A 24,881-nucleotide genomic window follows, 5' to 3' on the forward strand; every position below is an offset into this window, starting at 1 on the left:
TGCTGTTACCATGCTGTTACATGCTGTTACCATGCTGTTACCATGTGCTGTTACCATGCCACGCAACCTCTCATTCCCCTGATAGGTGGAAAGTTGCCCATATAGGCGGAGCACCCCGTTTCTGACGTCAGAACAATTTAAATCTGTATCAGTCTGGATCAGATCCGTTGCAGTTTTTAGAGATTTGGGTATGGAGGAAAAGAGAGAGGGTTGTGTTTTCTGACACTTGGTGAGTCCCTGACACACCGGGGACACATATTCATGTGTAAAAGATTACAAAAGTGCATTTTGCATGATAGGTCCCCTTTAAATCTGTTTGAGAGAAAATGTAAAATGTAATATTCGTCCTGCACAAATTCCATAAGTAAGTAAAAAGCTTCTCTGTAATAAGTCTCCAGGTAGAGTTCATTTCAATATAGGGCGTCATATAATATATTTGATCAAGAACAACAATGAATCTACCATACCCTAGCCCTAACAAGTAAGTAATGTAACCCAATCCTTACTTAGTGACATAGACATGTATTTGTGTCTGAATGATTGAAACCACCTCAATGAGCTACGTCCTTGCACCAGGTGACATGATAGGAGTCATGTCAATCCCACATAAACCTCTGTTGCCATAAATACTTTTGTTGGGAAAATGGTGAATGTTCCTTCTATATCAGAGTAGCACATGATAACAGAGGCCCTACGTAGCTGTGCACGTAGCCGGATGTATGACTACATGGATGACGCTCATGAGACACTGTGTTGAAGTTATGATAGCTATGTTCCTAAGATTGGCATGATGACAGTCACTCGAGATAGACATATGACTGTCATGTGTATTGCTCACGCAGGCTAATCTTAACTAATGTCAGAATACTGGTTTGAACCGGTATCTTCCATCTTGTTTACTGTAACCCCTCTCTTGTATATAAGCATGTGAAGGACTCTACTATAGTTACTCTTTTGTCCATGCAACCGGGGGTGTGTGATGACTACTTGCATTCTTGCAAGGATAATAAAGACATGTATGCTGATATTGAAGAGCATGCCGGTGGTGACGATGAGTGATGTTTTTCTAACAAACTCAACAGAGCAATTTGTCCATATCAAATATAGAGTGTGGGTCTTTTAATGGGGATTTGATGATCTGTTAAACATGTTATTTTATTCAAACATGACATTATATTAAAGAAGTATAGGCTGCTGCATGTCCCACACCTCAAACTGTTAGTAGCTGGCAAATGCTTTACACAAGGACCTTCATCAGTGTATATCATTTTCTCAAGGGATGAGAGTACACCAGGATGTAAATGTCACAACTTCACACAGCTCAATTACTTTACGGGCTCTTTTTACACCATACTTTAGTTCTTACGAGTCTTGACCATCACTTTCTTGACGTCATTGAAATCAGGGGACAAAGTGCGTTTTGTTGGATGGTAAAATGTTGCAGGTCTCCCTTGGAAAAGAGATCTATGATCTCAATGGGACCAATCTGGTTAAATAAAGGTTGAAATGAAATGAAAATGAAATGTTAAAAGGACATATATAGCGCTTTATCCAGTCTTTACAACTCCTTAAAGCGCTTGACATTTACAAGTCATCTTTTACCTGTCCTATTCACACTGCATTCAAACATTCAAGAAAGCACCGTGGTCCTGCCATTGGGAGCAACTCAAGTATCTTGCCCAAGGACACACAGACATGTAGGACGGCTGGGATCAAACCCACAACCTTAAGATTGAGAGGCCGTACTCACAGCCACAGTCGCCTCAACGGAGGCTGCGTTTTAAAAGCCATCTTTGATGAAGGCAGGGGCAAAACACCACAAAGCCAGACATCTGAACATGTTGTAACACCACTTGTTAGCTGCTCATCATCATCAGTCACTTCTGTTTGTACAGTGTGAGGTTATACATATATACAGTCTATGGGTTATACCCTCAATTAGCTCCATCTTATCACAGGTTCTTAGCATGCTTTCTTGGGCATATGAGCTTTCTCAAGTCTTGATGTACTTGATCTATCAAGAAAGGGTAATTAAAGAAGAAGAAAAAGGAACCATTCCATGATTCTATCACAATATATTTAGAACTGAATGTGTTGAGTGGGCTGAGGGTGTTTCATGCGTCATCATGTAATGTGTACTGTCCTGTTCTCGATGTAGTTTCTTGACACCATGTGCCTGGAGATAAATCAGCCCTTTGTTCAGCCTACAAAATGAGTCAAATGATTACAGAGAATTCCCAACATGACTTTAAACAGCGCAGTGTTAATCCACTTAACACTTATGTCTATGTTATTTCTTATATTTGGAAACAACCCTGTTTCTGTTGCAGCTGGGTCTTTTGTTGAATGTCATTTTATGTTTTATAACTAGCCTAAATGTTAGAGTCTAAAGCACTCGTTCACAAATGGATCAATACACCAAGTGAAACTAAGTTGGAACATCTTTGACAGTGACGGATCAGTCAAGTATGGTTGATTCCTCGCTTGTCCCTTTTATTATTCTACAAAAGCACTTCTGTCTGGAGGAATGTTTAGTTTAAAACTAGGCCAGCTTTAGTCCCATCAGATATAACCGCTCCAGGTTATACTTGAGTAAAGCGTCACTATTTATGAGCCTAAATCATACTCATCACTCCTGACACTGACATTCTGGTATCCGCAGATAAAACTAAATCAAAACTTTAGTTTTGAATACAAAACTGTCTTGTAAAACATTGACATGCAAGTATGTTAAATGGTGGGGGAGTGGAAACTTAAATGGGAAACATAGCAATAGTAATAACATTGTTATTAAGACACCTACACTTAGGAACGAGGATTGGCCCTGTTTCTATTTCTGGAATACTGACATTATTTATGAAGTCTTGTGTTTTCTTGTGTTGTGAAGTGTAAAAGTCCAGGCTAGCGCTAGTTCAAAGTGAATTGTTTGCATCGTTTTAGGCTGCACCCATAAATAGGTATAAAAAAGACATAAAGATAAATAAAAGTGTGTCTATCCCAGGCTGATGGATGGCTGTAGACCAAACAGCTTGAGCCTCAGGCCGGTAGTTAGCAGCATAATATAAGAGTAATAGATTATTCAATCTAATGAGATCAAGATATTTTTGTTTTGCTTTGAGAGAAAGGCTGATGATGACGCTGGTTTGTCTGCACTTTGTGTAACCACTTGACCTAGTATTGCTTCCTGACACAGTGCCATGTTTTGGTTTTGTGACCCTGTTTATTACGGAGTGTGATATAATATGACGAGTCATTTTAGTGAATCGCCTAGCCTAAATAAATCCCCTTTTTTCAAGTTTTTCCTTCACATCTTTTGTAAGTTGTAATCTTCTCCTTTTCTTTCTCAAATCACTCCACCCCCCCTTCCTTCAGTTTGAACCTATACACCTGCCAGGGAAGTCTTCACGGGGGTTATGTGATTAAATAAATTAGTGCTTGTTATATACTCTTACGACTGTTCAAAACAACTGCTGATGTGCAATTGTGCAAGGCACTTGTGTCCAGTGGAGCCATTCAAAGAAGGCCATGTCTATATTGGGAAGGGAAGGTGGCGTATGTAAACATCGGGATCAGCAGGAATCCACCGCCCAGGTATCCTACTTGGATCAGCAGACATTCACACTTTAATGAGGTGCTCTGCAGCGATGTGAAACTCCTCCAGTGGGAGGAGAGCGTCTCCTGACATGTGGAATTGCTGCACTGCTTGTCAAATTCATAGGCACAGGGTGCATTGTTTAGAGAAGCAGCATCAGCTGTAAGATCTATTCAGTTTAACAGGCGTAACGATCCCACTGCTGTTTCATTGTTAACCGATTCTGAATAAGCTGTTTTGATTTGCCGATCAATAAGTTATCAATGACTCGGGGCTGCTGTATCATTAAGCATGTAGATTGTTGTATTTTCCCTTTTTTTTCTATGAATGGAAATGGTTTTGTATTTGTGGTATACAATGTATCAGTGTGCGTTATCAGATATGGACATACTGTGTCATTCCTGAACAATATCTATAACACTGAAGATGTTGTCAAACTGCAGCATGCAGTGTTTATTTGAGCTGCTTTTTTACAGATGTTATGCGTCACAGTACTAGGGCTTTCCTCGACTTAAGACATTCTTAGTCAACTATCACCAACATAGCCAAATAGTTGACTAAGGCAAGGCAAGGCAAGGCAAGTTTATTTATATAGCACTTTTCAACACAAGGCAATTCAAAATGCTTTACAAAAAATGAAAGACATTAAGAAAATGGCATTTAAAATCAGTCATTAAAAAGAAAAGCTAATAAAATAAACATTAAAAGAAAAAATACATGGATAAAAGTTACAGTGCAGTTTAAGATATGAATAGTTCAATTAAAAGCAGCGACAAAAAGAAAAAAGAAAAGACTAAGACTAAGCACTCTTAGTGAACTATTTGCTATGTTGGTGCCCGATTCTGTACCGTTTGCTTTCTATAAGGCACACTGCTCCGCATGATGACCCTTTTCTTTGATGTTGTTTTGCAGCCTGTGTTGATGTCTTCGGGACACACTCCAATGTACACCTCCGCTGTCTCCACACTGGTAAGAACAAAGCAACCCGAGTTCGCTCCATCACCCTGAAATATCAGTTTCATCATCAGTCATCCTCATCAGTTTTATGTCCTCATTTCCTGTCTTTGTGGATTTAGTGTCACTCGAAGTTTACCGTGTAAAGGGTGACCTGTGCAAACCTAATTGTATCTGTTCTGCCAGAGTATGAGGTCATGTGTTTTCTGATGGTATCAGTTTGTTCGAAACTCATTGCCATTCAAATCTCCTTTGTCTAGAGATGTGTTACGCTTGAACTCAGTGACTATTTTTGGGCCTGATATCACCTTATCGGATCTGAAATGTTTCCAATGATGTTTGTGTATCAAATATGAATTCCAGTGTTATATTCACATTGTTACTTTAGAATCAGCTTCTCGATGCATTTTTGCACAAAAGCTATCCTGGAATATGTAACAAGAATGAAAAGTACCCACAATGCAGTTAGAAGGATGCCTAAAGCTCAGTGGTATACAGTAGCATGAGGTTCTGAGAGACAGATAGATGTTATCTGTTTGCAGGACACACTGAAACCTGTAGGTGTCAGTGTTCGACTGTGCAGTGACTTTCATAACCTTGAAAAGATGGCTATGCTGCTTTCTCAATAAAACATTATTTTATTAGCCTCACGCTCCTTGAATAGCTCAAAAGATTTAGTCTGTCTTTCAAGGCAGAAAGGGTTGTGCACTGACATTTAAGGGACTCATATTAAAAGGGCCGGTACTTATTGCTTTCTACCTTGAGAGACAAGAAGCGAATTATCACATAGAAACGTAGGTATTCAAAAGGAAAACATAGTTAGACCTGTTCTTGAATACGTTTGAAAAGTGCAAAGATGGGATCATTTGAACGAGTGGCATATAGTCTCTATGTCTCAGTTGAACAAGTGGTTACTCATGTACATCCATTCATGTCTTTGTCTGCCTGGCCTGACCTTGAACGCACCATGTCTTGAAGGGCCTGCTTATAATGAAACTGTTTAACATATGGGGCATTCTGCTCAACCTTGCAGCATAAAGTCATCAGTAAGAAAAATGTGTTCACATACATCCCCTCACAGACGTACTTCATCCATGTTCTGTACTGTAAGGTGACATGCGTTCCTACATGCAGTGCAGTGTGTGTGTGTGTGTGTGTGTGTGTGTGTGTGTGTGTGTGTGTGTGTGTGTGGTGTGTGTGTGTGTGTGTGTGGTGTGTGTGTGTGTGTGTGTGTGGTGTGTGTGTGTTGTGTGTGTGTGTGTGTGTGTGTGTGTGTGTGTAGTGCTGTGTGCTTGTCATTGATGTGTGGTGGTGTCGTCAGTCTGTCTTTTTATTGCTTTAATGGTGTGGGGTTTGCCAGCTCCACTCCAGGCCCCATTGATTTATGGGTAGGATTGTCTCTGGAAGCACTGCAACGGTTTGGCAAAGTAAGACGAGGTCTATGGGTTATGTACATGATTTAGCGAAGAGGTGCTTTAGTTCAAATGACAATCCTTTTTTTTTTCTTTACTCGGGGAATAATGTAATTAGAAATGATTTTTTTTTTGCCACCGCACGCAGAACTTTTGATATTGATCTATGTTCATATTAATGGACATCCTTACCCCTTCTACTTTATATGACTATGAGTCTGCTGTACCATGTCCTACTTTTATTATGGGGCTACATCAATTGTTGTGGTGGCCGTTTTTCAGACTGCTGTGATTACATTAGAAGTTCTATGTTCTAACAGCGAATACAAGCCCCAAATAATTGCTTTTTAAGCATCACAAATGTACACAATATAAGACAATAAAGCATCAAAAATCATTCTAAAGAGGGAGGCAAACTATGTGCTCTCACCTGCTTGAAAAATATAAAGAAAAGGGTTGTTTTGAAAGTGTAAGGCTGAACTAATGAGCAGTGAAGCTTCGGTGTTGCAGAAAGGGGATTTCCCTTTGCAGTGAATCCCAAAGGAATCTAGGCATTGAGCAAAACTTGGCCAGCATTTATTATGTCTTCAAACTTCCCCTAAGGACATACAAAAACATCCCTGAGCATGTGTACATCCGTAGAAGCAGGAAATATACCAGAGTTACCCAAATACCAAAGCTTCCTATGTATTTGAGATAACCATCCCGTCCTTGCTCCTTGTCTCTTTCAATAACAATCTACCTGCACTTACAGAGATCAGTCTCAAAAGAAGTGTTAGGGAAACTGTTTTTCTAAAGCAGTAAACATTACACAACACATTTGAGATTTATCCTTCAACTGAAAAGCCGGGAGTGAAAACCAGCAGGCATGAAGTGCTTTCTAAATACCCCCTCCTCTCAGTTTATATTACAACTGTCTCTTCTAATGAAAAGGCATCCATATCAGTGTCTCTCCTCTAACCACAGAACTGTTCCTACACAATACTTTGTTCACACAAATGCTCCAGACTAAACAGCTAACCCCTCTAAGACGTGTTTGACACTCATTTTGTATGTAAGGATTCAATTACTGTTTCTATAGTGTTTCCCCAAGAGCCCCCCATTATACCCTGCCTTTCAGCTCGGCACTCATGTCTAGTTGGTATCTGGTTTCTATCTTCATTCTCTCCGTCCTCCTTACTTTTCTTAATAAATGTTTTAAATATGTCCCTGCAGCTTCGGGTTTGTAATTACAGTGCAGCAGCAGCAGCAGCTCAGGTCTTTGGGAAGCGAGAGAGAGAGCGAGAGAGAGCGAGAGCGAGAGAGAGAGAGCGCGAGAGAGAGAGAGAGAGAGAGAGTGAGAGAGCGAGAGCGAGAGAGAGAGCGAGCGAGAGAGAGAGCGAGAACGAGAACGAGAGAGAACGAGAACGAGAGAGAACGAGAACGAGAGAGAGCGAGAGAGAGAGAGAGAGAACGAGAGAGAGAGAGAACGAGAGAGAGAGAGAACGAGAGAGAGAGAGAGAACGAGAGAGAGAGAGAACGAGAGAGAGAGAGAACGAGAGAGAGAGAGAACGAGAGAACACATATGCACACAGGAAGACGAGGAGAGAGCTGTTCCTGCTGTCTGGCAGAGTGAGACAGAGAGAAGGCCTCACAACTGAAAGAGTGAGAGATAGGTAGACAGAGGAATTTTATTTGGCAAAATGGGAACGTCAGCCGACAGCTTGTCCTTCAGCATGTCCTTACATAAGAATGTTAAGTGTGTGCATGCCTCTGCGCATACAGTATCCACACACACACACACACACACACACACACAGACACACAAAAAACACCTCTCAATCCATCTGTCTTCTTAAAAAGAGAGCACAAGCAATTTGTTTGGAAAATATCTGGATTCAAAAAGGAATTTGACTCGTTTAATGGTCAATGATGTGCCTTTCGTGGTAATATCCACCATTTCCTAATGCAATGAATAAAATGGCAGCTATGCACGTTATTTCCTAATCAAAGATCCTTTTATATTTGTCGCGCTCCTTCGGAGTTCTGCTGTCCATGGTGCTGAATTCATTGCAGGGCCATGAAGCATACACAGTTTGTGATGATAGTGATGATGTTGCCTCTAAATGTTAAAGAAGAGGAACATTATGTTGTTCAAATCAAAGCAGAATAGGAGTAAGTAGCATTTCGGAATTTCTGTGACAAAAATATTTGCATAGATTAAAGATCCTCACTAAAAATTCAAACAGAAAAAGCAACTAAAGCAGGGGAAGAAACTAGAAGGATCTAGTGTCAAGCTATTTTTCATCCCCCTGGCTGCCACTACTATGTTTACGTTTCACTTCTCTGACTGTAGAAGCGGGCCTCCAGCCTCCTCTCACTTTCAAGTGCTCCCTCGTAGGCGTCAGGCCAGTTTGAGCGGCCTGTCCTTCTAAGTTCAGCCAGAGTATAATACCTCCCCCTCTCACATCACCAGCGTCGACAGTATACAGAGAGACAGCTAAGTAATTGCCATCAAACTTTCCTGCTCTGCTCCTCGTTCTCTGAGCAGCAGGGATGGGAGGGGTACAGTACAGTAGAGGCAGAAAATATGAACTGCATTCTCTCCGAGCACAGAGCAGCAGCAGCAGGGAGGGAGGCTCCGCGATCGCACCACAAGACCGGGAGGATCTGTTAGCAAATGATTATTTTCACTCCGGATGGGTGATTCTGAAGACAGGACGATTGTGTCTCGGATAATAACGAGCCTCATCAGCGAGGAGTCATTTTTATAACGGAAGCGTTGGGTTGGAGGATGTAATTGTGCTTCCTCAAATGAAGACTCAGCAAGAGGAGGATACTAATGGGCTGTGCTTTTTCTGCAATTTTGGATTTTAAATTGTATAAAAGCTGTGTCCTTTTTTTTTTGCAGCTATCCTTGGTGTTCCGTTCTATTCAGGTTGAATGGAAAGCAATGCTGAAAGTGGGTTTTTAGATATTTCTGACGCCATGCGGACGCTTCATAGTGTCTGATATACTGTAATGGCAGGGCCCACATCTAATGGCTCGCTTGGCCATAGAGCTCTGGTGGTAACGTTCAAAGCTGACATTTTTAGAGCGCACTCGAAATCTTCCAGCCACGCTCTTGGAGTCTGTTGTTGTTGGCGGTGAGCAGCAGGTTCGGCACCACGATTTACGCTACATTTCGACACTGAAGCAAAATGTCATTGTCCGTGTGGTAACGCCAAAAAGATGGGCAGCCGTTTCCTCAGACAATGTACGGAAATCCAAGAAACAGCGGCATCATAGGATGGTATGCATGTTTTAACATGTTTACTTATTATATTGTGAAAAATGAAAATGCTTGGTGGCTTTAGAGGTGGTGCTTGAAGCTGGGTGTTTGATTTGTTATTATTATTATGATACCAAGGCTTGGTTTTGGTTGACTGCACAGATAGGAAACTCAAGGCTATGGCTGCACTAAAGGCCCATGATAGATAGATTGTAATCACAGTGAGCCTGAGTAATGAAATCTGGTGTAATACCAATTACATTCTGTTCAGGCTGTGTGGGAATAAATGAGTCCTATGCTTTAAGGTGATATTTCTTTCATTCAAAATCCCAAGTCATAGGTCCCCATCAAATCCACAACCCATTACTCATGCACATACACCTCACGCACATACACCTCACGCACATACACCTCACGCACATACACTCACGCACATACACCTCACGCACATACACCTCAAGCACATACACCTCACGCACATACACCTTTCCCTGCTCAATGAGCAGCAATGTGCATCATCTAATGTCCAAATGAGCCACATCCTGCACTACAACCCACACACAAGCACAGAGGCAGCACATTCACCAGCCATCCAAGCTAACACCCCAACTCCAACTCACAGCTACGTTACGAAAGCCCTCGCACTCCTTTAACAGCCTTGCACAGCCCTAAGGTAAGGCTCAATCTGGAGTCTCTTTCAAACAGAACAGCAGCACTTTGCAATACCAATTATGCTCGCCTGCTTATACATCAAAACCCCCTTTGTCTTTGTCAAACACATGCCAATTCATAACTTGGCATTGCGTAATTAAATAAAGGTCATTGTCTTGCTTATTGACAGGATAGCTCGTAAGGTTTAAAGGCTTTCCAGCAGCAGCAAGGTGTGCAGGACATGCCGCTTTAGAGCCTCTCCAGCCTCATCCCTCTCTGATGGTATTGAACAACAGGAAGAAAGACAGCAGTTGGTGTTTTAAATACCCGTAGGCTTCAGCTAGCAGGTGGATGTCATTAGTATTGGCGTTATTTGACCTCATTCCACTAAAACTGTCCATCAGACAGAAAGCGACTAGAGGTGTGAGCGTGCAGAGAATGGGTTATGAGCCTTAGACAAACGTGCACGTATGCAGGCAGGCACACGTGCACAGAGCAGTTGGAGTCGGACCAGATCACAGGAATGTCTTGCGAGTCACATATTCGGCAGGGAGAGAGAGGAGCTACATCTTTAGACATAGGCAGAGTCTATATATTCAGCTCTTAATGGAACAAAGACATTGACACTGCTTCACTGTTCTGCTTCCTGCCTCAGCACAGTGCATGCTACAACATTGATGTATGAACTCTAATTTAGGGAATGATTAAAGCACATGTCACACAAAACACTATCAAATCTGATAAGAAGAAAAGTCTAAATAAATCAGTTTGATTTGTCTTTGAAAATGCATATTCTGGCACTTAGGTTTCTGCACATCAATCCATCAGGAAGCAAACGAATGGAGAATGGATGGTGGCCTGTGCACACGTGGCAGAGGACGGGTTAGCTGAAAAGGTGGGGCTAAAATAATAGGTGGGCAAGAGCAGCCAAACGCTGTAAATCCTAACATCCGCGACGTGGAACGACTTGACAGACTGTCAAGATCCCTGCAGGGAAACTGCCTGCACTGGGTTTAGATTTCTGCTGGCTATACTCATTATTTCTGTCTCCAGATAAGGATGCATTTGACGTAATGTTCAGCAGCACGGCCCGTTGGACAGGGCTACACGGTGAAGCTCTGCACAGGCACTGTTATAATCCAACAGTGTGCGGTTAAAGCCGCGCTGTGGCGTTTTGTGGACACAGTGTTATGTCTTCTTTACCTCATGTGGATGAGTAATAACTCTTCATAAAGGCAGCTACTTTTAGCATCATTCAACTTGATTAGTAATGAGCCAGGAGGCTTGGAGCAGTGGGGGGTGAAGTTGTGTAAAGGACGTACAGTGCGTAATGACATGTTTTGAATACCCTTATTTATATAAAATAATGAACACAATAATGGGAACATCGGTCAGTGTGATGCAGGACAGTTAAACAGCAACACAAGCATACAGTTAAATAAGCACCTAAATAAAAACATATTTGATGGTAGGATTATTGCAAGACTGTTCCATTAGACTATATTACTTTGAGCAGTATGACATAAATAACAATCTGTGAACAGCAAGCGTTTCTTCCTTGGATTCTACAACTTAAATATCGTATAGAGTTACAGGCTAAGTGTAGAAACAACTTCCAGTCTCATCCCAAAAAGAAAGCTCTGGGTAAGATTGTTGGTTTCCTGAAAGCTGGGAAAGAGTGTGACGTGTGTGTGTGTGTGTGTGTGTGTGTGTGTGTGTGTGTGTGTGTGTGTGTGTGTGTGTGTGTGTGTGTGTGTGTGTGTGTGTGTGTGTGTGTGTGTGTGTGTGTGTGTGTGTGTGTGTGTGTGTGTGTGTGTTGTGTGTGTCGGAGCTGTCAGGCCTGTGAAGGTCAGCGAGCTGCTTTGTGCTGCTCTTTGCTGTTCTGAGAGCACTTCAGATGCACACGGCGTCTCCCATGCTAATCAGGGAGGTACAGAACAATGACAAATACAAACACAGGAGTTTATAAAGAGACGCAGATTGTGTGCTCTAGAGAGTACTGTACTCATTGTGGTATTTACATATTGTAACATCAGATACCTTGAAGAGAGCTATTCCTTGACAACACAATGAAAGAATAGACTGAGGAAATGTCACTGTGTTGAAGTTAGATGTCATGCTTTAGATGAGCTGACAGAGAAGCGTCTCAGCAAGTTAACCCAAACTGCATCAATAGCAGAAAATCCTCTCCTCTCATTGGCTCGCTGTCTTAAGAGGTTTGTTTTGAAACGACAGGCAGACAGTATTCAATAGATAGCCATGTATTTAACAAATATACATCAATTGCAGAGCATCTGGGGAAACTATGGGGTACGGTTGGATGGACAGTATTTACTGTGCAGATGCAGAAATGTGTCATTCTACAATATCTACTGTTAGCTCTTCTCAGGTAGTCTAGTGGTTCTGGTTTGATCACGCCATATTGCGATCTGACATACAGCCGCATGGCAAAGTATCCTTATTTGGGCAGACGGATAAGAAGAGGGCTACATTAGAAAATCAGGATGAGATAGATATTTGGTGTTGTGATTTCCAGCCATTTTTTCGAATTTCTCACACAGTATTCGTCAGCTTTTTTAAATGAAAGATGAGCAAAACCTACCGGGAAAGTCCATTTTATTTTTTGCTATAATGTGAAAAATGTAGTTATTTTTTAATTGCTTTATCTTGTTTGGTTGAGTTATTTTAAACCATATATTCATTTAATTTACAGAACAGTTACAATACTGTAAGCGTGATATAACATTATATAAGAAGATTTTGTCCATATGTCCCACCCTAACCAAGGGGGCTCGCATGAATTATGTCCGTGTCCATCGAGGTTGGATTGTAAGACATGGCTCTCCTCTCTATACTTGAGTGACATCCCTGAAATTAGAAAAGTGCCATTTTAACTCCAAACTATCACAGCTTGGAGTTAAAATGGCCGTCAGTGTTTCAGGGATATACTGAGAGCTGATCCTGGAGCTGCCTCATCTTTAAGTTACTGCCATTATTTCTTAACATCATGTCTTCTCTCTGCCTCCAGGGAAATACTCCTCCAGTGGTGGTGAACACTGACACTCTCGATGGCTCCCCATATGTAAGGATTATGTTTCATCTTCTCTTTATTGTATTGTTATGTTATCTCAAGTGCCTTCACATTCAGTCTGTATTATGTGTAATTCCATTCATGTCCAGCATCCAGGTAGGTCTCTGCACATTAACCTCCCTTTATTTAAAATCTCTGTTTGATATACATTAGCCTGTATGGAATGACATAATAATGTATTTTCTAAAATGAAAGAAATAAAATACCTCGAAGTACGTACTGACATGAAATGGGTGAGGAATACGTGAATGAGGCTTCTCAGAGGAAGAACACCAGACCAGTATTATCGCACCACGACAGCGCTGAGAAAAGTGTGGTTTTCTAGTTCGGATACCAAAACAGTGAACTTCTTTAAATTCCCTCTCCTTCTGGGACTCGCTTGATTGCAGAGGTAAAGCTGAGTTGATCAGCCAGAAGGCGATATCAACTATAAGAATAGTGTTGCTATTTGCATCTAGGTACAACACTAGTCCACACATACAGTATGCCGAAGAGGAGCAGGGTTGTTCTTAATCAAATGGAGTCGACAGAACTCCTGATATAGTCAGATTTTAGCGCTGATGATGCTATGTTCAGGAGCTGATGGTAAATCCCGTAAAGCCCGACTTCCGATTCTGTGGATGAATATATGACAAAGCCCATATATCAATCAATCAATCAATGTTTATTTATATAGCCCAATATCACAAATGTTACATTTGTCTCAGTGGACTTCACAGTGTGTACAGAATATCAGTATGACAATACGACACCCTCTGTCCTTAGACCCTCTGTCCTTAGACCCTCTGTCCTTAGACCCTCTGTCCTTAGACCCTCTGTCCTTAGACCCTCTGTCCTTAGACCCTCTGTCCTTAGACCCTCACATCGTACAAGGAAACACTTCTGGAGAAAACCCACAGTTTAAAGGGAAACATGGGAGAAACCTCAGGGAGAGCAACAGAGGAGGGATCCCTCTCCCAGGACGGACAGACGTGCAATAGATGCCGTGTGTAAATTGAAAAGATAATACATTTGCAACATAGGTAGTCCAAACATAGGGCAGATGCTGAATCAACATTAGCTGACTAGGAATCAAACCGTTTTTGTCCTTATAATAATAGAAACAGTTAGTGACGGTGTGTGGCAGCATAGATCTGCAGTCACAGTCTGAGTACACTAACATCCCTTTCTTACAGGTAAACGGGACAGAAGGAGAAATTGAATATGAGGAGATCACACTGGAAAGAGTGAGTCTGATCAAATGATTTCTGAAGCTGATTTTTAAACAAATGTACATGTAAACATACTGCAGATGTTTCACTCCTAGCTCTAAGGCCACAGTGAAATGCCCCTGATGGGAATAGTCATTGTTTTTTATTTTGTGTTTCTGCAGGGTAACTCCGGCCTGGGCTTCAGCATAGCAGGAGGAACAGACAACCCTCATGTGGGCGACGACCCGAGCATCTTCATCACCAAAATCATACCTGGAGGGGCCGCGGCTCAGGATGGACGGCTGAGGTAAACAAACACACACACAATGAACACAAAGCCAGCCTTCAGGATCCCACTAAATCCACTGATATACAATCCAACAATCAGAAAATGCCAATGGGCCCATTAGGCAGACTCCAGATAAAAGAAATGTGCACTGCTGACCTGTTTACCCTTCACGTGTTCTTTTGAATTCACTGATTCTGACATGCAGTCCCTTTTCTACGAGCAAACACACTTAAAGAACCATCCCATGTGTTCCTCACCTCTTCACTTAAAGAGTATTGTACCACAGAAATGCAGCCTATTGTCTGTCCAGCATGCTCAGCATCAATGTTACATCATAGAAGGCCTGTTTAACTCAAGATCTGAATGCCTCTGCTGTATACTACTACTACTACTACTACTACTACTACTACTGTTGTCATTTGGTCTAAAAATAACCGTAAAGTATAGATCTAGTCATAGTACTGTTGCTTTTCGGTTTTTTAGGAAATTCAAAAAGAGATGTTGCACATTTAGATGCAAAAATGACATTTGTGAAAAATAGATCCCATTTGAAGCCAGTGATATGGAAAGGTTAGAAGATAGCAACAGCAGTAAATGAGCCATGTACAGAGGATCTTCCCTGCATTTTACAGCTGACCTATAAACATCCATCTGGAATGACTTGTTCAGAGAGCAGAGCCGGCCTGCAGAGAACGCTATATTTGCCTGAATGCAATGCGTTGTATTGGCTCTGAGCAACATATCTCATGTCTTGAGGAAAAAACATTTAGCATTATACTCCTGATATCTCAAAAACGGAATTCTTACAAAACCTGCGATGTGTGGGTGTATCATTTGTTGCATTCAGTTGAAGTCTCTATTTGATGATTCAAACGCTGAAACATGTATTTGTCTTTCATATTGAGTGACTCAGTAGCTCTTGAATCAGTATAAATATTAGATGTGAGATTGAATAGTGCCTCTTTGGGACTGTTAATACACTGTGAGCTAGGGCTGCTCGATTATGGCAAAAATCATAATCTGGATTATTTGGGTCAATAATTGATATCACGATTATTAAAAACGATTATCCATTTACTTATTGGAGAAAAGCAATGTGAACAGTATGTTTTTAACAGTTGATTACCCTGAACTCTAAGTATAATTCAACTGAAAAACCGAAAGAAAAAAAAAAGTTTGAAAGTAATAATAAAAAAATAATCGTTTTATTTCGATTACGTTGTTTTCGTAATCGTTCGCAAGCCATAATCGTAATTGCGATTAAAACACGATTAATTGAGCAGCCCTACTGTGAACATAGGTTGTTCTTTATAGCTTTAATAAAGGCTGTATGTAAATCTATGAGCACAGAATTACAGAGAACACTAAACGATGCTCTGTGGGGCAGTTGCTCTGAAATTGCCAATATATAATAAATATGTTGCTGTATGATAAAAATCTCTCCTCTACATGCCAGAAAGTATTTCACATCGTCTTAACAATATGCAGCTCTGACTCTCAGTGTAAAAGCATTTGCATGAGATGTCAGCAGCCATTGGAGTTCGCTTTAGTGATGCGTCTCAATCAGATGGATAATAATAGTGACATTAAGAAAATGTGGACAAAGTGTGCTCATAGGAAAAGTTGAGGAAATATGTCTGAGGCAATTAGAAGCCATCTCAGTGTCATTATTTAAAAAGGGTGGTCCTGCCATTAGCTGTACAGAAATATTCCCCTAAAAGGAACGTTTTAGAAGTTTGACAGCCACATTAATGATTGGCTCAAGGTGATTGTGGCAACATCTGATTGGATGGACTAAAGAGACTCAACTTATTGAGTAAGGAGCGGGAGAACAAAGAAAGAGAGATGAGGATGTAAATAAATAAAGCGAGCATGAAGACAGCGTTCCTGATTGAACTTTGGCTAAGCTTCATTTGTCTTGCAGCCCTCAAGAATTATTTCAGTCTTACAAAATGTTACACCCTAAAATGTTCATGGCCGTAAAAATCAATTTTAAACACATGAATGGAATTGTGATAAGTAGAGTTGTTAGGCCCTTGGAGGAACAGTGTATGAAAATAGCTATTTCATCAAAATCGTCTCTTCTGCACACACAGGCTGCTGTCACTTCACATTTCCACTCTTCATTACTTTCAGGAACAGCTAGAGCAAAGAGAAATATCCTGCAGCTACCTTTGGGCTAGATCAACTAACAGATCGATAGCATTCGGGTTTCTGTCCTTATTATTATTTGATATAAGAGATGCACAATTTGGGATTTTTGTCACAACTCATTTTGGCCAAATGGCTAATGTGGACACACGCTGAGATATTTTATCTAATTCAACAAGGTTGCATTTTTAACAGGCCACATTTGTTTTTATGAGGCATGTGAAGACAGAACTGTACATACATTTTGTCCATGGAGGATTTTAAATTATTTATTTGTGCATACCGACGACTGCTGATGTCATGCTGCATCCCTATTGGACACTGACAGTTGGGGCACAAAAGGCCAGATGTCTGTTGTGAAACTGGATCCCCAGCACAGCTATGGTTGGGGATTGATGGATCCTGACCTCGTCTGGTGGAGGATTACACCAATTTCCTTCCAAAACAAAAACTAATTATGCATTTTCTTTCTCCCTCCAATTGTTTATCTTTTCTCTCTCTATCTCCCTTTCCCTGTGGCTTAGTGTGAATGACTGCATCCTATTTGTGAATGATGTTGACGTGAGGGAGGTGACACACAGCCAAGCTGTGGAGGCCCTTAAGGAGGCAGGTGCTATCGTGCGTCTCTACGTTCTCCGCAGAAAACCAGCAGCAGAGAAAGTCACTGAAATCAAACTCATCAAAGGGCCTAAAGGTGTGTTGAAGTAGACCGACGCTGTTGTGCGGGTTTAAGGACACTTTATACCCGGCTAAGCTTTGCCCTCTGGATTTAGCAAATCTGCTCTGTGTTAACCCACACCTCCTTTGCTAACTCCCTTTCTCAGGATTAGGTTTCAGCATTGCTGGAGGGGTGGGAAACCAGCACATACCAGGAGATAACAGTATCTATGTCACCAAGATCATTGAAGGCGGAGCGGCTCATAAAGACTGTCGCCTGCAGATCGGGGACAAGATCTTAGCGGTTGGTCCTTCTAGGAATAACTAGCATGCAGAGATATACAAGCCCACACATACACAGTACAGGTCACTGATAGCCTCACACTCTCACCTCTTAAGCACACAGACACACACTCACATGTGTGTGTACACAAGCAGCATGGGTGAATCAAGAGCCAAGATAAATGTCAGCCGTAATTTTCATGGCCCGGAATTACTTTCATTAATATGGTAATGGCTGTGTAGGATGGGATAAATGTTTAACTGGAGTGCTGCCACAAAGAGTCTCACGCAGCACTGCTGCCCTCTGCTGGAGAACAGAGAGACTGGAGTGCAGCAGCCGATGGAGAACACCAGCAACATCAAAATGGTGCTGGGTTTCTGCTAAATGGTGTCTGAGCACATGCTTTACCTCTAAATGCCCTGGGACACGGCTACATGCTACTGCTCATCATGAATCTGTTCAAATATACATTTAAAACCAATGGCTTCATTACTTTAAATGTAATAATGCTCTATTTTGTAATATTAACACACCTAGTTTAGAGATGGACATTTGCATATTACCTATAAGGGCAGCTAATCCAGAAGCTTTATTTGTAGCTTTGCTCATCTTCACCTATTTCATCTGACTCATATTTAGCCATTTATAATGCAACGATTACAGTAACGGTGAGCACTTTCAATACATGCAGCATTTCATTTTTACCTTGTGTGTGATTTAAATCGATGTCCCTGCTTTTACAAATCAGTCTTATTGTTCAAGTATTTAAAAAAAGAGGGAGAGATGCACAGATACTGATATCTACATAAAGTATGTCTCCTGTACTGACTCAAAAAGCTGGATTGTCCAATTGACTGCCAATCTGGCCTTGGATACCATTATATTAATAAATAATCATTTATTCCTTTGTATTTATCGCTAGCATTTTCCTTTACAAAGGTTACACGAGCTTAATAAAGAAAAGCCTGATGTTGTACACATAATATAATGAACCCAGTCACCTCCACACAGTGAGTCAGAGTATTGATGGGATGAGTATCATTACTGAAAAGTAAGTGCAAATTTAGTGATCAAATTTTACATTAGTCACTTAAGTGGTGCTATTTAGAAAATAAATAAGACAATTAGATTGACATTTCGCTTCTTAATGTGTGTCTAAATGTGATATGTGGTGTTTTCTGACCATAAATGTCACTCTTATTAGCTGCAGAGTGACTCTAGATATAGATGTGTCAGTGGGACGGGGATCAGGTGTCATCTCTGATCGCTCTTACATACTGAGCCTCGCAGTTTGCAGCTGTGATCCTGATTGTGTTTCTTTGCTTGTCGTGAACGATCAGGTGAACAACGTGTGTCTGGAGGATGTGATGCATGAAGATGCGGTGGGGGCTCTGAAGAACACAGCCGAGGTGGTGTACCTCAGGGTGGCCAAGCCCAACAACCTGTTCCTGGCCAACTCCTACAACCCACCAGACCTCACCAGCAGTAAGCCCCTCTCTGTTTGAAAGTCTACAGTCTGTGTGTTGTAGAATGGCAGTAGCGACAAATCACACCAGAAAACACCAAATGTCTTTTATCTATTGACTTGATGTATTTCCAAGAATGTACACCTACGACAATGATGGCCTTTTCTTCAGACTTGAAACAGCAATCAAAAGAAGGATAGAGATAATAACTTGTAACATACAGTGAAGATGACTGGGTGTTCAAAGCTGAGATGTAAAGCAGGGTTTTTCTCCTCACAGAAACACAAGAAATGTCCTTCACTTGAACTCGCCTTTTGACAGCCCTCGTAATAAAAGAATCTGAGCGTGGTAACACTCTTTTTGCAGTAGGTTTCATGACTGATAATAGCATTTTCTTTTCAAACGAAACATTACCAAAGTATCACATTGAAGTGCATTTACGCAGTGGGAAAGCCATTTCTTATACATCTTTGTATGTATTTTCTTTCAGCATATTCCCATATGGACACTGAACTCAGCCACCCCGGCTATCTTGGATCAGATTACCCACAAGCCCTCACTCCCACCTCGCCTAGTCGGTTTTCTCCTGTTCTGCATGGCATGATGGGAGATGATGATATCCCGAGGTGAGCAATGATCCTTCAGCCTAATGTGCTACAAACGGTGTTATTATGTGCAGTAGTAGGGTTAGCAGTGTTGTGTTAGAAGAACTGATTACATTGAGTTTGTTTTGTGCTAGTTTTGTTAGCATGTCTACTTGCCTCTCTCCTCCCTCTGTCAGGGAGCCTCGCAGAGTTTTGATCCACCGAGGCTCCACTGGTCTGGGATTCAACATCGTCGGAGGGGAGGACGGAGAGGGAATCTTTATCTCCTTCATCCTGGCGGGGGGGGCCAGCTGACCTCAGTGGAGAGCTGCACAAGGGCGATCAGATCCTCAGTGTAAGGACACTTGAATCTTTATGAAGTTTTCAAACACTAACATTAACCTTTGCACAAAGTTTTTAAAAGTCATGCTGTGTGTGTGTCAGGTGAACGGTGTCGACCTGCGTATGGCCACACACGAACAGGCGGCTGCTGCTCTGAAGAACGCCGGCCAGACGGTGACCATCATCGCTCAGTACAGACCCGACGGTAAAGCCACAACACTCATTCATAACAAAGATTTATCGGTTCTAAAATAAAATACTGGCATATCTTAAAGATGGAGAGATATTTCGTAATGAAAAAAACGTTAGATTGGGGCCTCCCTATCACTTAAAAATAAGTGCATGTCAACAAGTTGATATGTTTGTATTTCTCTGTTTCAGAGTACAGTCGTTTCGAGGCTAAGATCCATGACCTGAGGGAACAGCTGATGAACAGCAGTATGGGCTCTGGGACCACAACGCTAAGGAGCAACCCAAAGAGAGGCTTCTACATCAGGTCTCTCACAGACACACACAATTATGCAACTATGTGCACTGTAGCTAACATTATATTACGAATATTTAGGCAAAACAAACCTAACTGATATGCGTTGATACCCAGTTGTAGTTCTCCTGGTCAAGATTACGTTATATGTGACATTATGGGATTGCCTTGTAATTAGAAAACCATGATTGTGTCATATATGTTGCTTGAGAAAAGCAAGTCATCCTGAAAAGCACTGATATGGTGCTAAATAATGTTATTCAAATGTATGAAGTTACTACAAAGCCTTAATAGAGCTTGTGAGTTTTGAAAGAGATATGATGAGTCATCACTGTCATCCAAGGGAATTTGATTATTAGAAAGAGATGATTTACCGTAGACACAGCAGGCAATTCTACAATCAGAGTTAGTCTCCAAAGTTGTGAGTGTGATCCAGAACAGAGAAAGAAAATGACAATACAAGGCACTATGAACAAGAAATATCAAAAAGCAATATGATGAGATGAGCAGTTCATTCCCTCTTAAAAGCTAATATGGTCAATCTTACACATTTTACTTTTTTTAGTAAGGTCAAGATGTATGTCTTATCTGATGCTGGCTAATGGCGAACAACCTTTAATATAGGGATTTTTCTAGGGACAATTAATGGAACATTTACTATATCAATCGCAGGCTGTATAGTTATTTTGATAACAACTCAAGTTAGGGAAACCCCCAGCACAGGCCTGGATAACACATGATTATGTGTGCAATTTAAAATGACAGAAATTGTAAGAAAAAATAAACATAAATACATGATATTGTAAGTATAAGCACTAAAGCTACAGTCCAACAAAAGATAGGACGCCATGTACCACATTATGACTCAATGTGGATTTACTTGTGTCTTGCAAATACAAGACATTCACTGCCCATACTAGTGTTGTTCATTACAATTCATACCAACAAATAACCAATTCTACACAGTTTATGGTAAATACAGTGAGATAAACCACCAACCAATCAAACCAACCAACTAACCAACCAGCGACACATGTTATCATGACTAACCAACGAAAAAGCGTCATGAAGACATTACCCAAATAAAAATATGTTTATAATCATCATCATCACAATGTCTGCAGTCTGCAACCAGTTCAAATAGAAAACCCTGTCACAATAAGCACAATTCCGAGAAAAACAGCATTTGGATTTGGGTCTTACCTTTAGATTAACTTCTTACTCTTTTCCCTCTGGAATCTGGTGATTAAGTCCTCTCCATGTCCAGGTGTGTCGATAACCGCAGCAGTCTCCTCTGGCCCTGGGTATCGATATTAGTTCTGGATGTCTCGTTTCACATGTCGGTTTTAATATCCATTGGTACGGACAGCTCCCATAGATTCTCCCCATTGTTCAGAATGTGTGGAAGAAATGTGATTTGAAATCCAGTTTACCTCAAAAACGATGGTCTCCCAGCGAGGCTAGCTTAAATGTTTTGCCGTCGAACAGAGCCGTTAGCTCGGCTTCAGTTGAGGAAACATGCCGTTGGCCAATGTCCAGGCGCTGTTTGTGCGCGAGCGTGTTTCAAACTGGTTAACAGTTACCGTTAAACTGTACGTGTTCTGTCAAACCTTATGGTCAGCGACGGCTGTCTGACAGAAACTCCCATTACAACTATTTCTTGCTAGACAGTAAGTTGTTTATCTGATGAAGGGTTGGAATTAAACCACTGGAGGGTGGGGGGACTTCTCTGCAACATTTCAGCAGAATTCATGGCAGTGTCAGGGGTATGTAAAATAACAAAACCACGACTTGTGGCAATGGAAAACATGCACAAACGCATCAAAACATCTCTCAATGGTGGCGTATAACTTCTTCTTCGCTCTGTGACTGCAGCCCTGCACAAATTACAGCGCCGAGTGCTGCCACTAGTGACCGGAAATAATATTACAATATCATAATAATGTAGCAGGATTAGCCTTTTTTTTTAAATAGTCTGTTAATCAAAGAAAAATATGTTTTTCATCTCTATGAAAAGCTTACAAATTGTGATAAAGGAAATGTACAAATAAAGCGACTCAAGCTAAAATATAGGAATACTGTTAATAATGGTTCGTGTTCAATCAGAATCAAAATAAGAAACAAGTGTATTGTTAAGTAGGTTAACACATACAAGGAATAGTGGTTTAATAGACTTGAAAATATATTTTTAAATAACATGTCTGATTTTGAATTATTCCATCCCTCAGGGCTCTTTTTGACTATGACAAGACTGCAGACTGTGGCTTCCTCAGTCAGGCTCTGGGCTTCAGGTTTGGGGATGTGCTGCATGTGTTGGACTGTGGAGACGAGGAGTGGTGGCAGGCCCGTAAGGTCAGCCCCCAGAACGAGGCTGAGGAGGTCGGCTTCATCCCTAGCAAGCACAGGTCAGACTTTTTCCTGTGAGTGAGTGTGGGACCTCTTACATTTCTTCTTCTTATTTTCTAAAAACACCTAATTTTCTAACTTGATTGTTCTGTCTCAAAAATTCACTATTTTTATTCTTCCTCCTCTCCTTCACAGGGTGGAAAGAAAAGACTGGTCTCGTGGTAACACCAAAGAGAGGGTAAGTGTGTTCACCAGAGCTGTTTGAATGAGTTGGGACTTTCAATCAGCCTTTTAGTGCGTAAATCTCTGCTTTGGTTTCTGTTGCAGGACCATGGTCGAGACAGCCTGGGCACTCTAGGTAATTAGTATTTAGCATAAATGTTTCTGTATTGACACTGCAAGCTACACTTTACACATGTTACGGACTCTAACAGACTAGTTAACACGAAGAAAGGGGCAGCAACACAAGAACATGATTTTCTGACACAGAGAAACAATATTTTCCTGGTTTTATTTAATATATATATTAAATGTAAATGGTACATATGAAAATACGTATAATAAACACCCTGTAATATCAATGACCAGAGTAATAACTCTATTAAAGGTGCACGTATTGCATTGTCTCCTGAAAATGTGTTAATAACTGCAGCGGAGAATAACTGGACTCTTTTAGGGTTGAACAATCCATCTGATTTTATTGAAATTGCTATATGGATTAGTGCAATTACTGACATTTGGCTCGCAAAGAAACTGTGATGTATTGGCTTCAACATTTGAAAACACATTCAGTACACACAAATACGGGCACACACACATGCAAAAGGCAATTTCTTTTGGTTTAAAGAAATGCTTCTATGTTTTTTCACCAGGGAGAGATAAAACCTCACAAAGTTATGAGACTGTCACCCAAGTGGAAGGTAAGGTCCTACAGATTTCTATTATTTAAAGCTTTTATATTACACTTTGTCCCTATATCCCTTTTCTGAATGTTTCTACTCTCTTTCTCTTTATGCTAGTTCATTATGCGAGGCCCATCATCATCCTGGGCCCTGTGAAAGACAGGATAAACGATGACCTATTGTCTGAATTCCCTGATAAGTTTGGATCTTGTGTTCCACGTGAGTAATTAACCTGTCAGTCATGAAGACCGACAGGCTCTCAGTTTTTTTATTTTCATATCACTGCTGCCACCCGCAGCCATTCCAGGGTGATGTCTGCATAATGAGAAGTAATTGCCTACATGTTAAGATTCAAAGTGTATTGTTTTGTTTCTCCCACGACAGACACCACACGGCCCAAGAGGGAGTATGAGGTGGATGGGCGGGACTATCACTTTGTGTCGTCACGGGAACAGATGGAGAAGGACATCCAGAGCCATCGGTTCATCGAGGCGGGCCAGTACAACAGTCACCTGTACGGCACCAGCGTGCAGAGCGTCCGCGAGGTGGCTGAGCAGGTACGCAGCAACACGGTGCACCAGGAAATGAGAATAAATACCTTTTTGTTGTTGTTGTCATTTAAATATGTTTTTATTGTGTGATGAACATTTTTTGATAGCCTTGGAGAAAAGTTGAACCAAAGAGACACATTCTCTCCTGGTTTGTTGTCCAATTAGCTGGCAGTTTAAAAGTCGTCATTCTCGTTTGTATTGACTGTATTTTATTTTGTTATTTAAACCTGGCTCAGCCAAACATACAATAATGACGAAGCCAACTGGTTTTGATCCACCCCTATGACATTAGGAATTCTGCTTGTTCGAAATGTACAAAAAGCCTGCCAGTACTTTGTGTTTTCATACAACAGATATTCTTTTTTAACTTAAGTTCCTTTTGTAATTCTCCAAAAATGTGACATGATGTAATATTTCTGAGCTCACTCTACCTGGTATGAATCTTTCTGCCTTTAAATAAAATGTTAACCTATTCATTTATCTGCACATGTGCGCGTGCAGCAGGGGAAGCACTGCATTCTGGATGTATCGGCGAACGCTGTGCGCAGACTACAAGCCGCTCAGCTTCATCCCATCGCCATCTTTGTCCGACCCAAGTCACTGGAGAATGTCTTGTACGTACTTCGAAAGCTCTCTAAACATTTAAATAATCTGCACATCATGAAGGTATCTCTTATAATGAACAT

At 41.1% G+C, this 24,881-nt stretch overlaps 1 protein-coding gene across 1 annotated transcript in view; it reads left to right on the plus strand.

Moving 5' to 3' along the window:
* LOC117535726 (disks large homolog 4) overlaps positions 1-24,881 on the plus strand; it is a 62,216-nt gene that overhangs the window by 33,132 nt on the left and 4,203 nt on the right. The window contains 19 exon segments of the mRNA XM_034200257.1: positions 4,505-4,561; positions 12,888-12,941; positions 14,126-14,176; positions 14,323-14,447; positions 17,105-17,274; positions 17,405-17,541; positions 18,861-19,005; positions 19,477-19,612; positions 19,768-19,879; positions 19,881-19,925; positions 20,015-20,117; positions 20,294-20,408; positions 22,625-22,801; positions 22,938-22,980; positions 23,070-23,100; positions 23,615-23,662; positions 23,762-23,863; positions 24,029-24,201; positions 24,697-24,809. Coding sequence (XP_034056148.1) covers positions 4,505-4,561; positions 12,888-12,941; positions 14,126-14,176; positions 14,323-14,447; positions 17,105-17,274; positions 17,405-17,541; positions 18,861-19,005; positions 19,477-19,612; positions 19,768-19,879; positions 19,881-19,925; positions 20,015-20,117; positions 20,294-20,408; positions 22,625-22,801; positions 22,938-22,980; positions 23,070-23,100; positions 23,615-23,662; positions 23,762-23,863; positions 24,029-24,201; positions 24,697-24,809 — 1,937 coding nt within the window.

This window comes from Gymnodraco acuticeps, unplaced genomic scaffold (assembly GCF_902827175.1).
Source record: "Gymnodraco acuticeps unplaced genomic scaffold, fGymAcu1.1, whole genome shotgun sequence".
NCBI lineage: Eukaryota > Metazoa > Chordata > Actinopteri > Perciformes > Bathydraconidae > Gymnodraco > Gymnodraco acuticeps.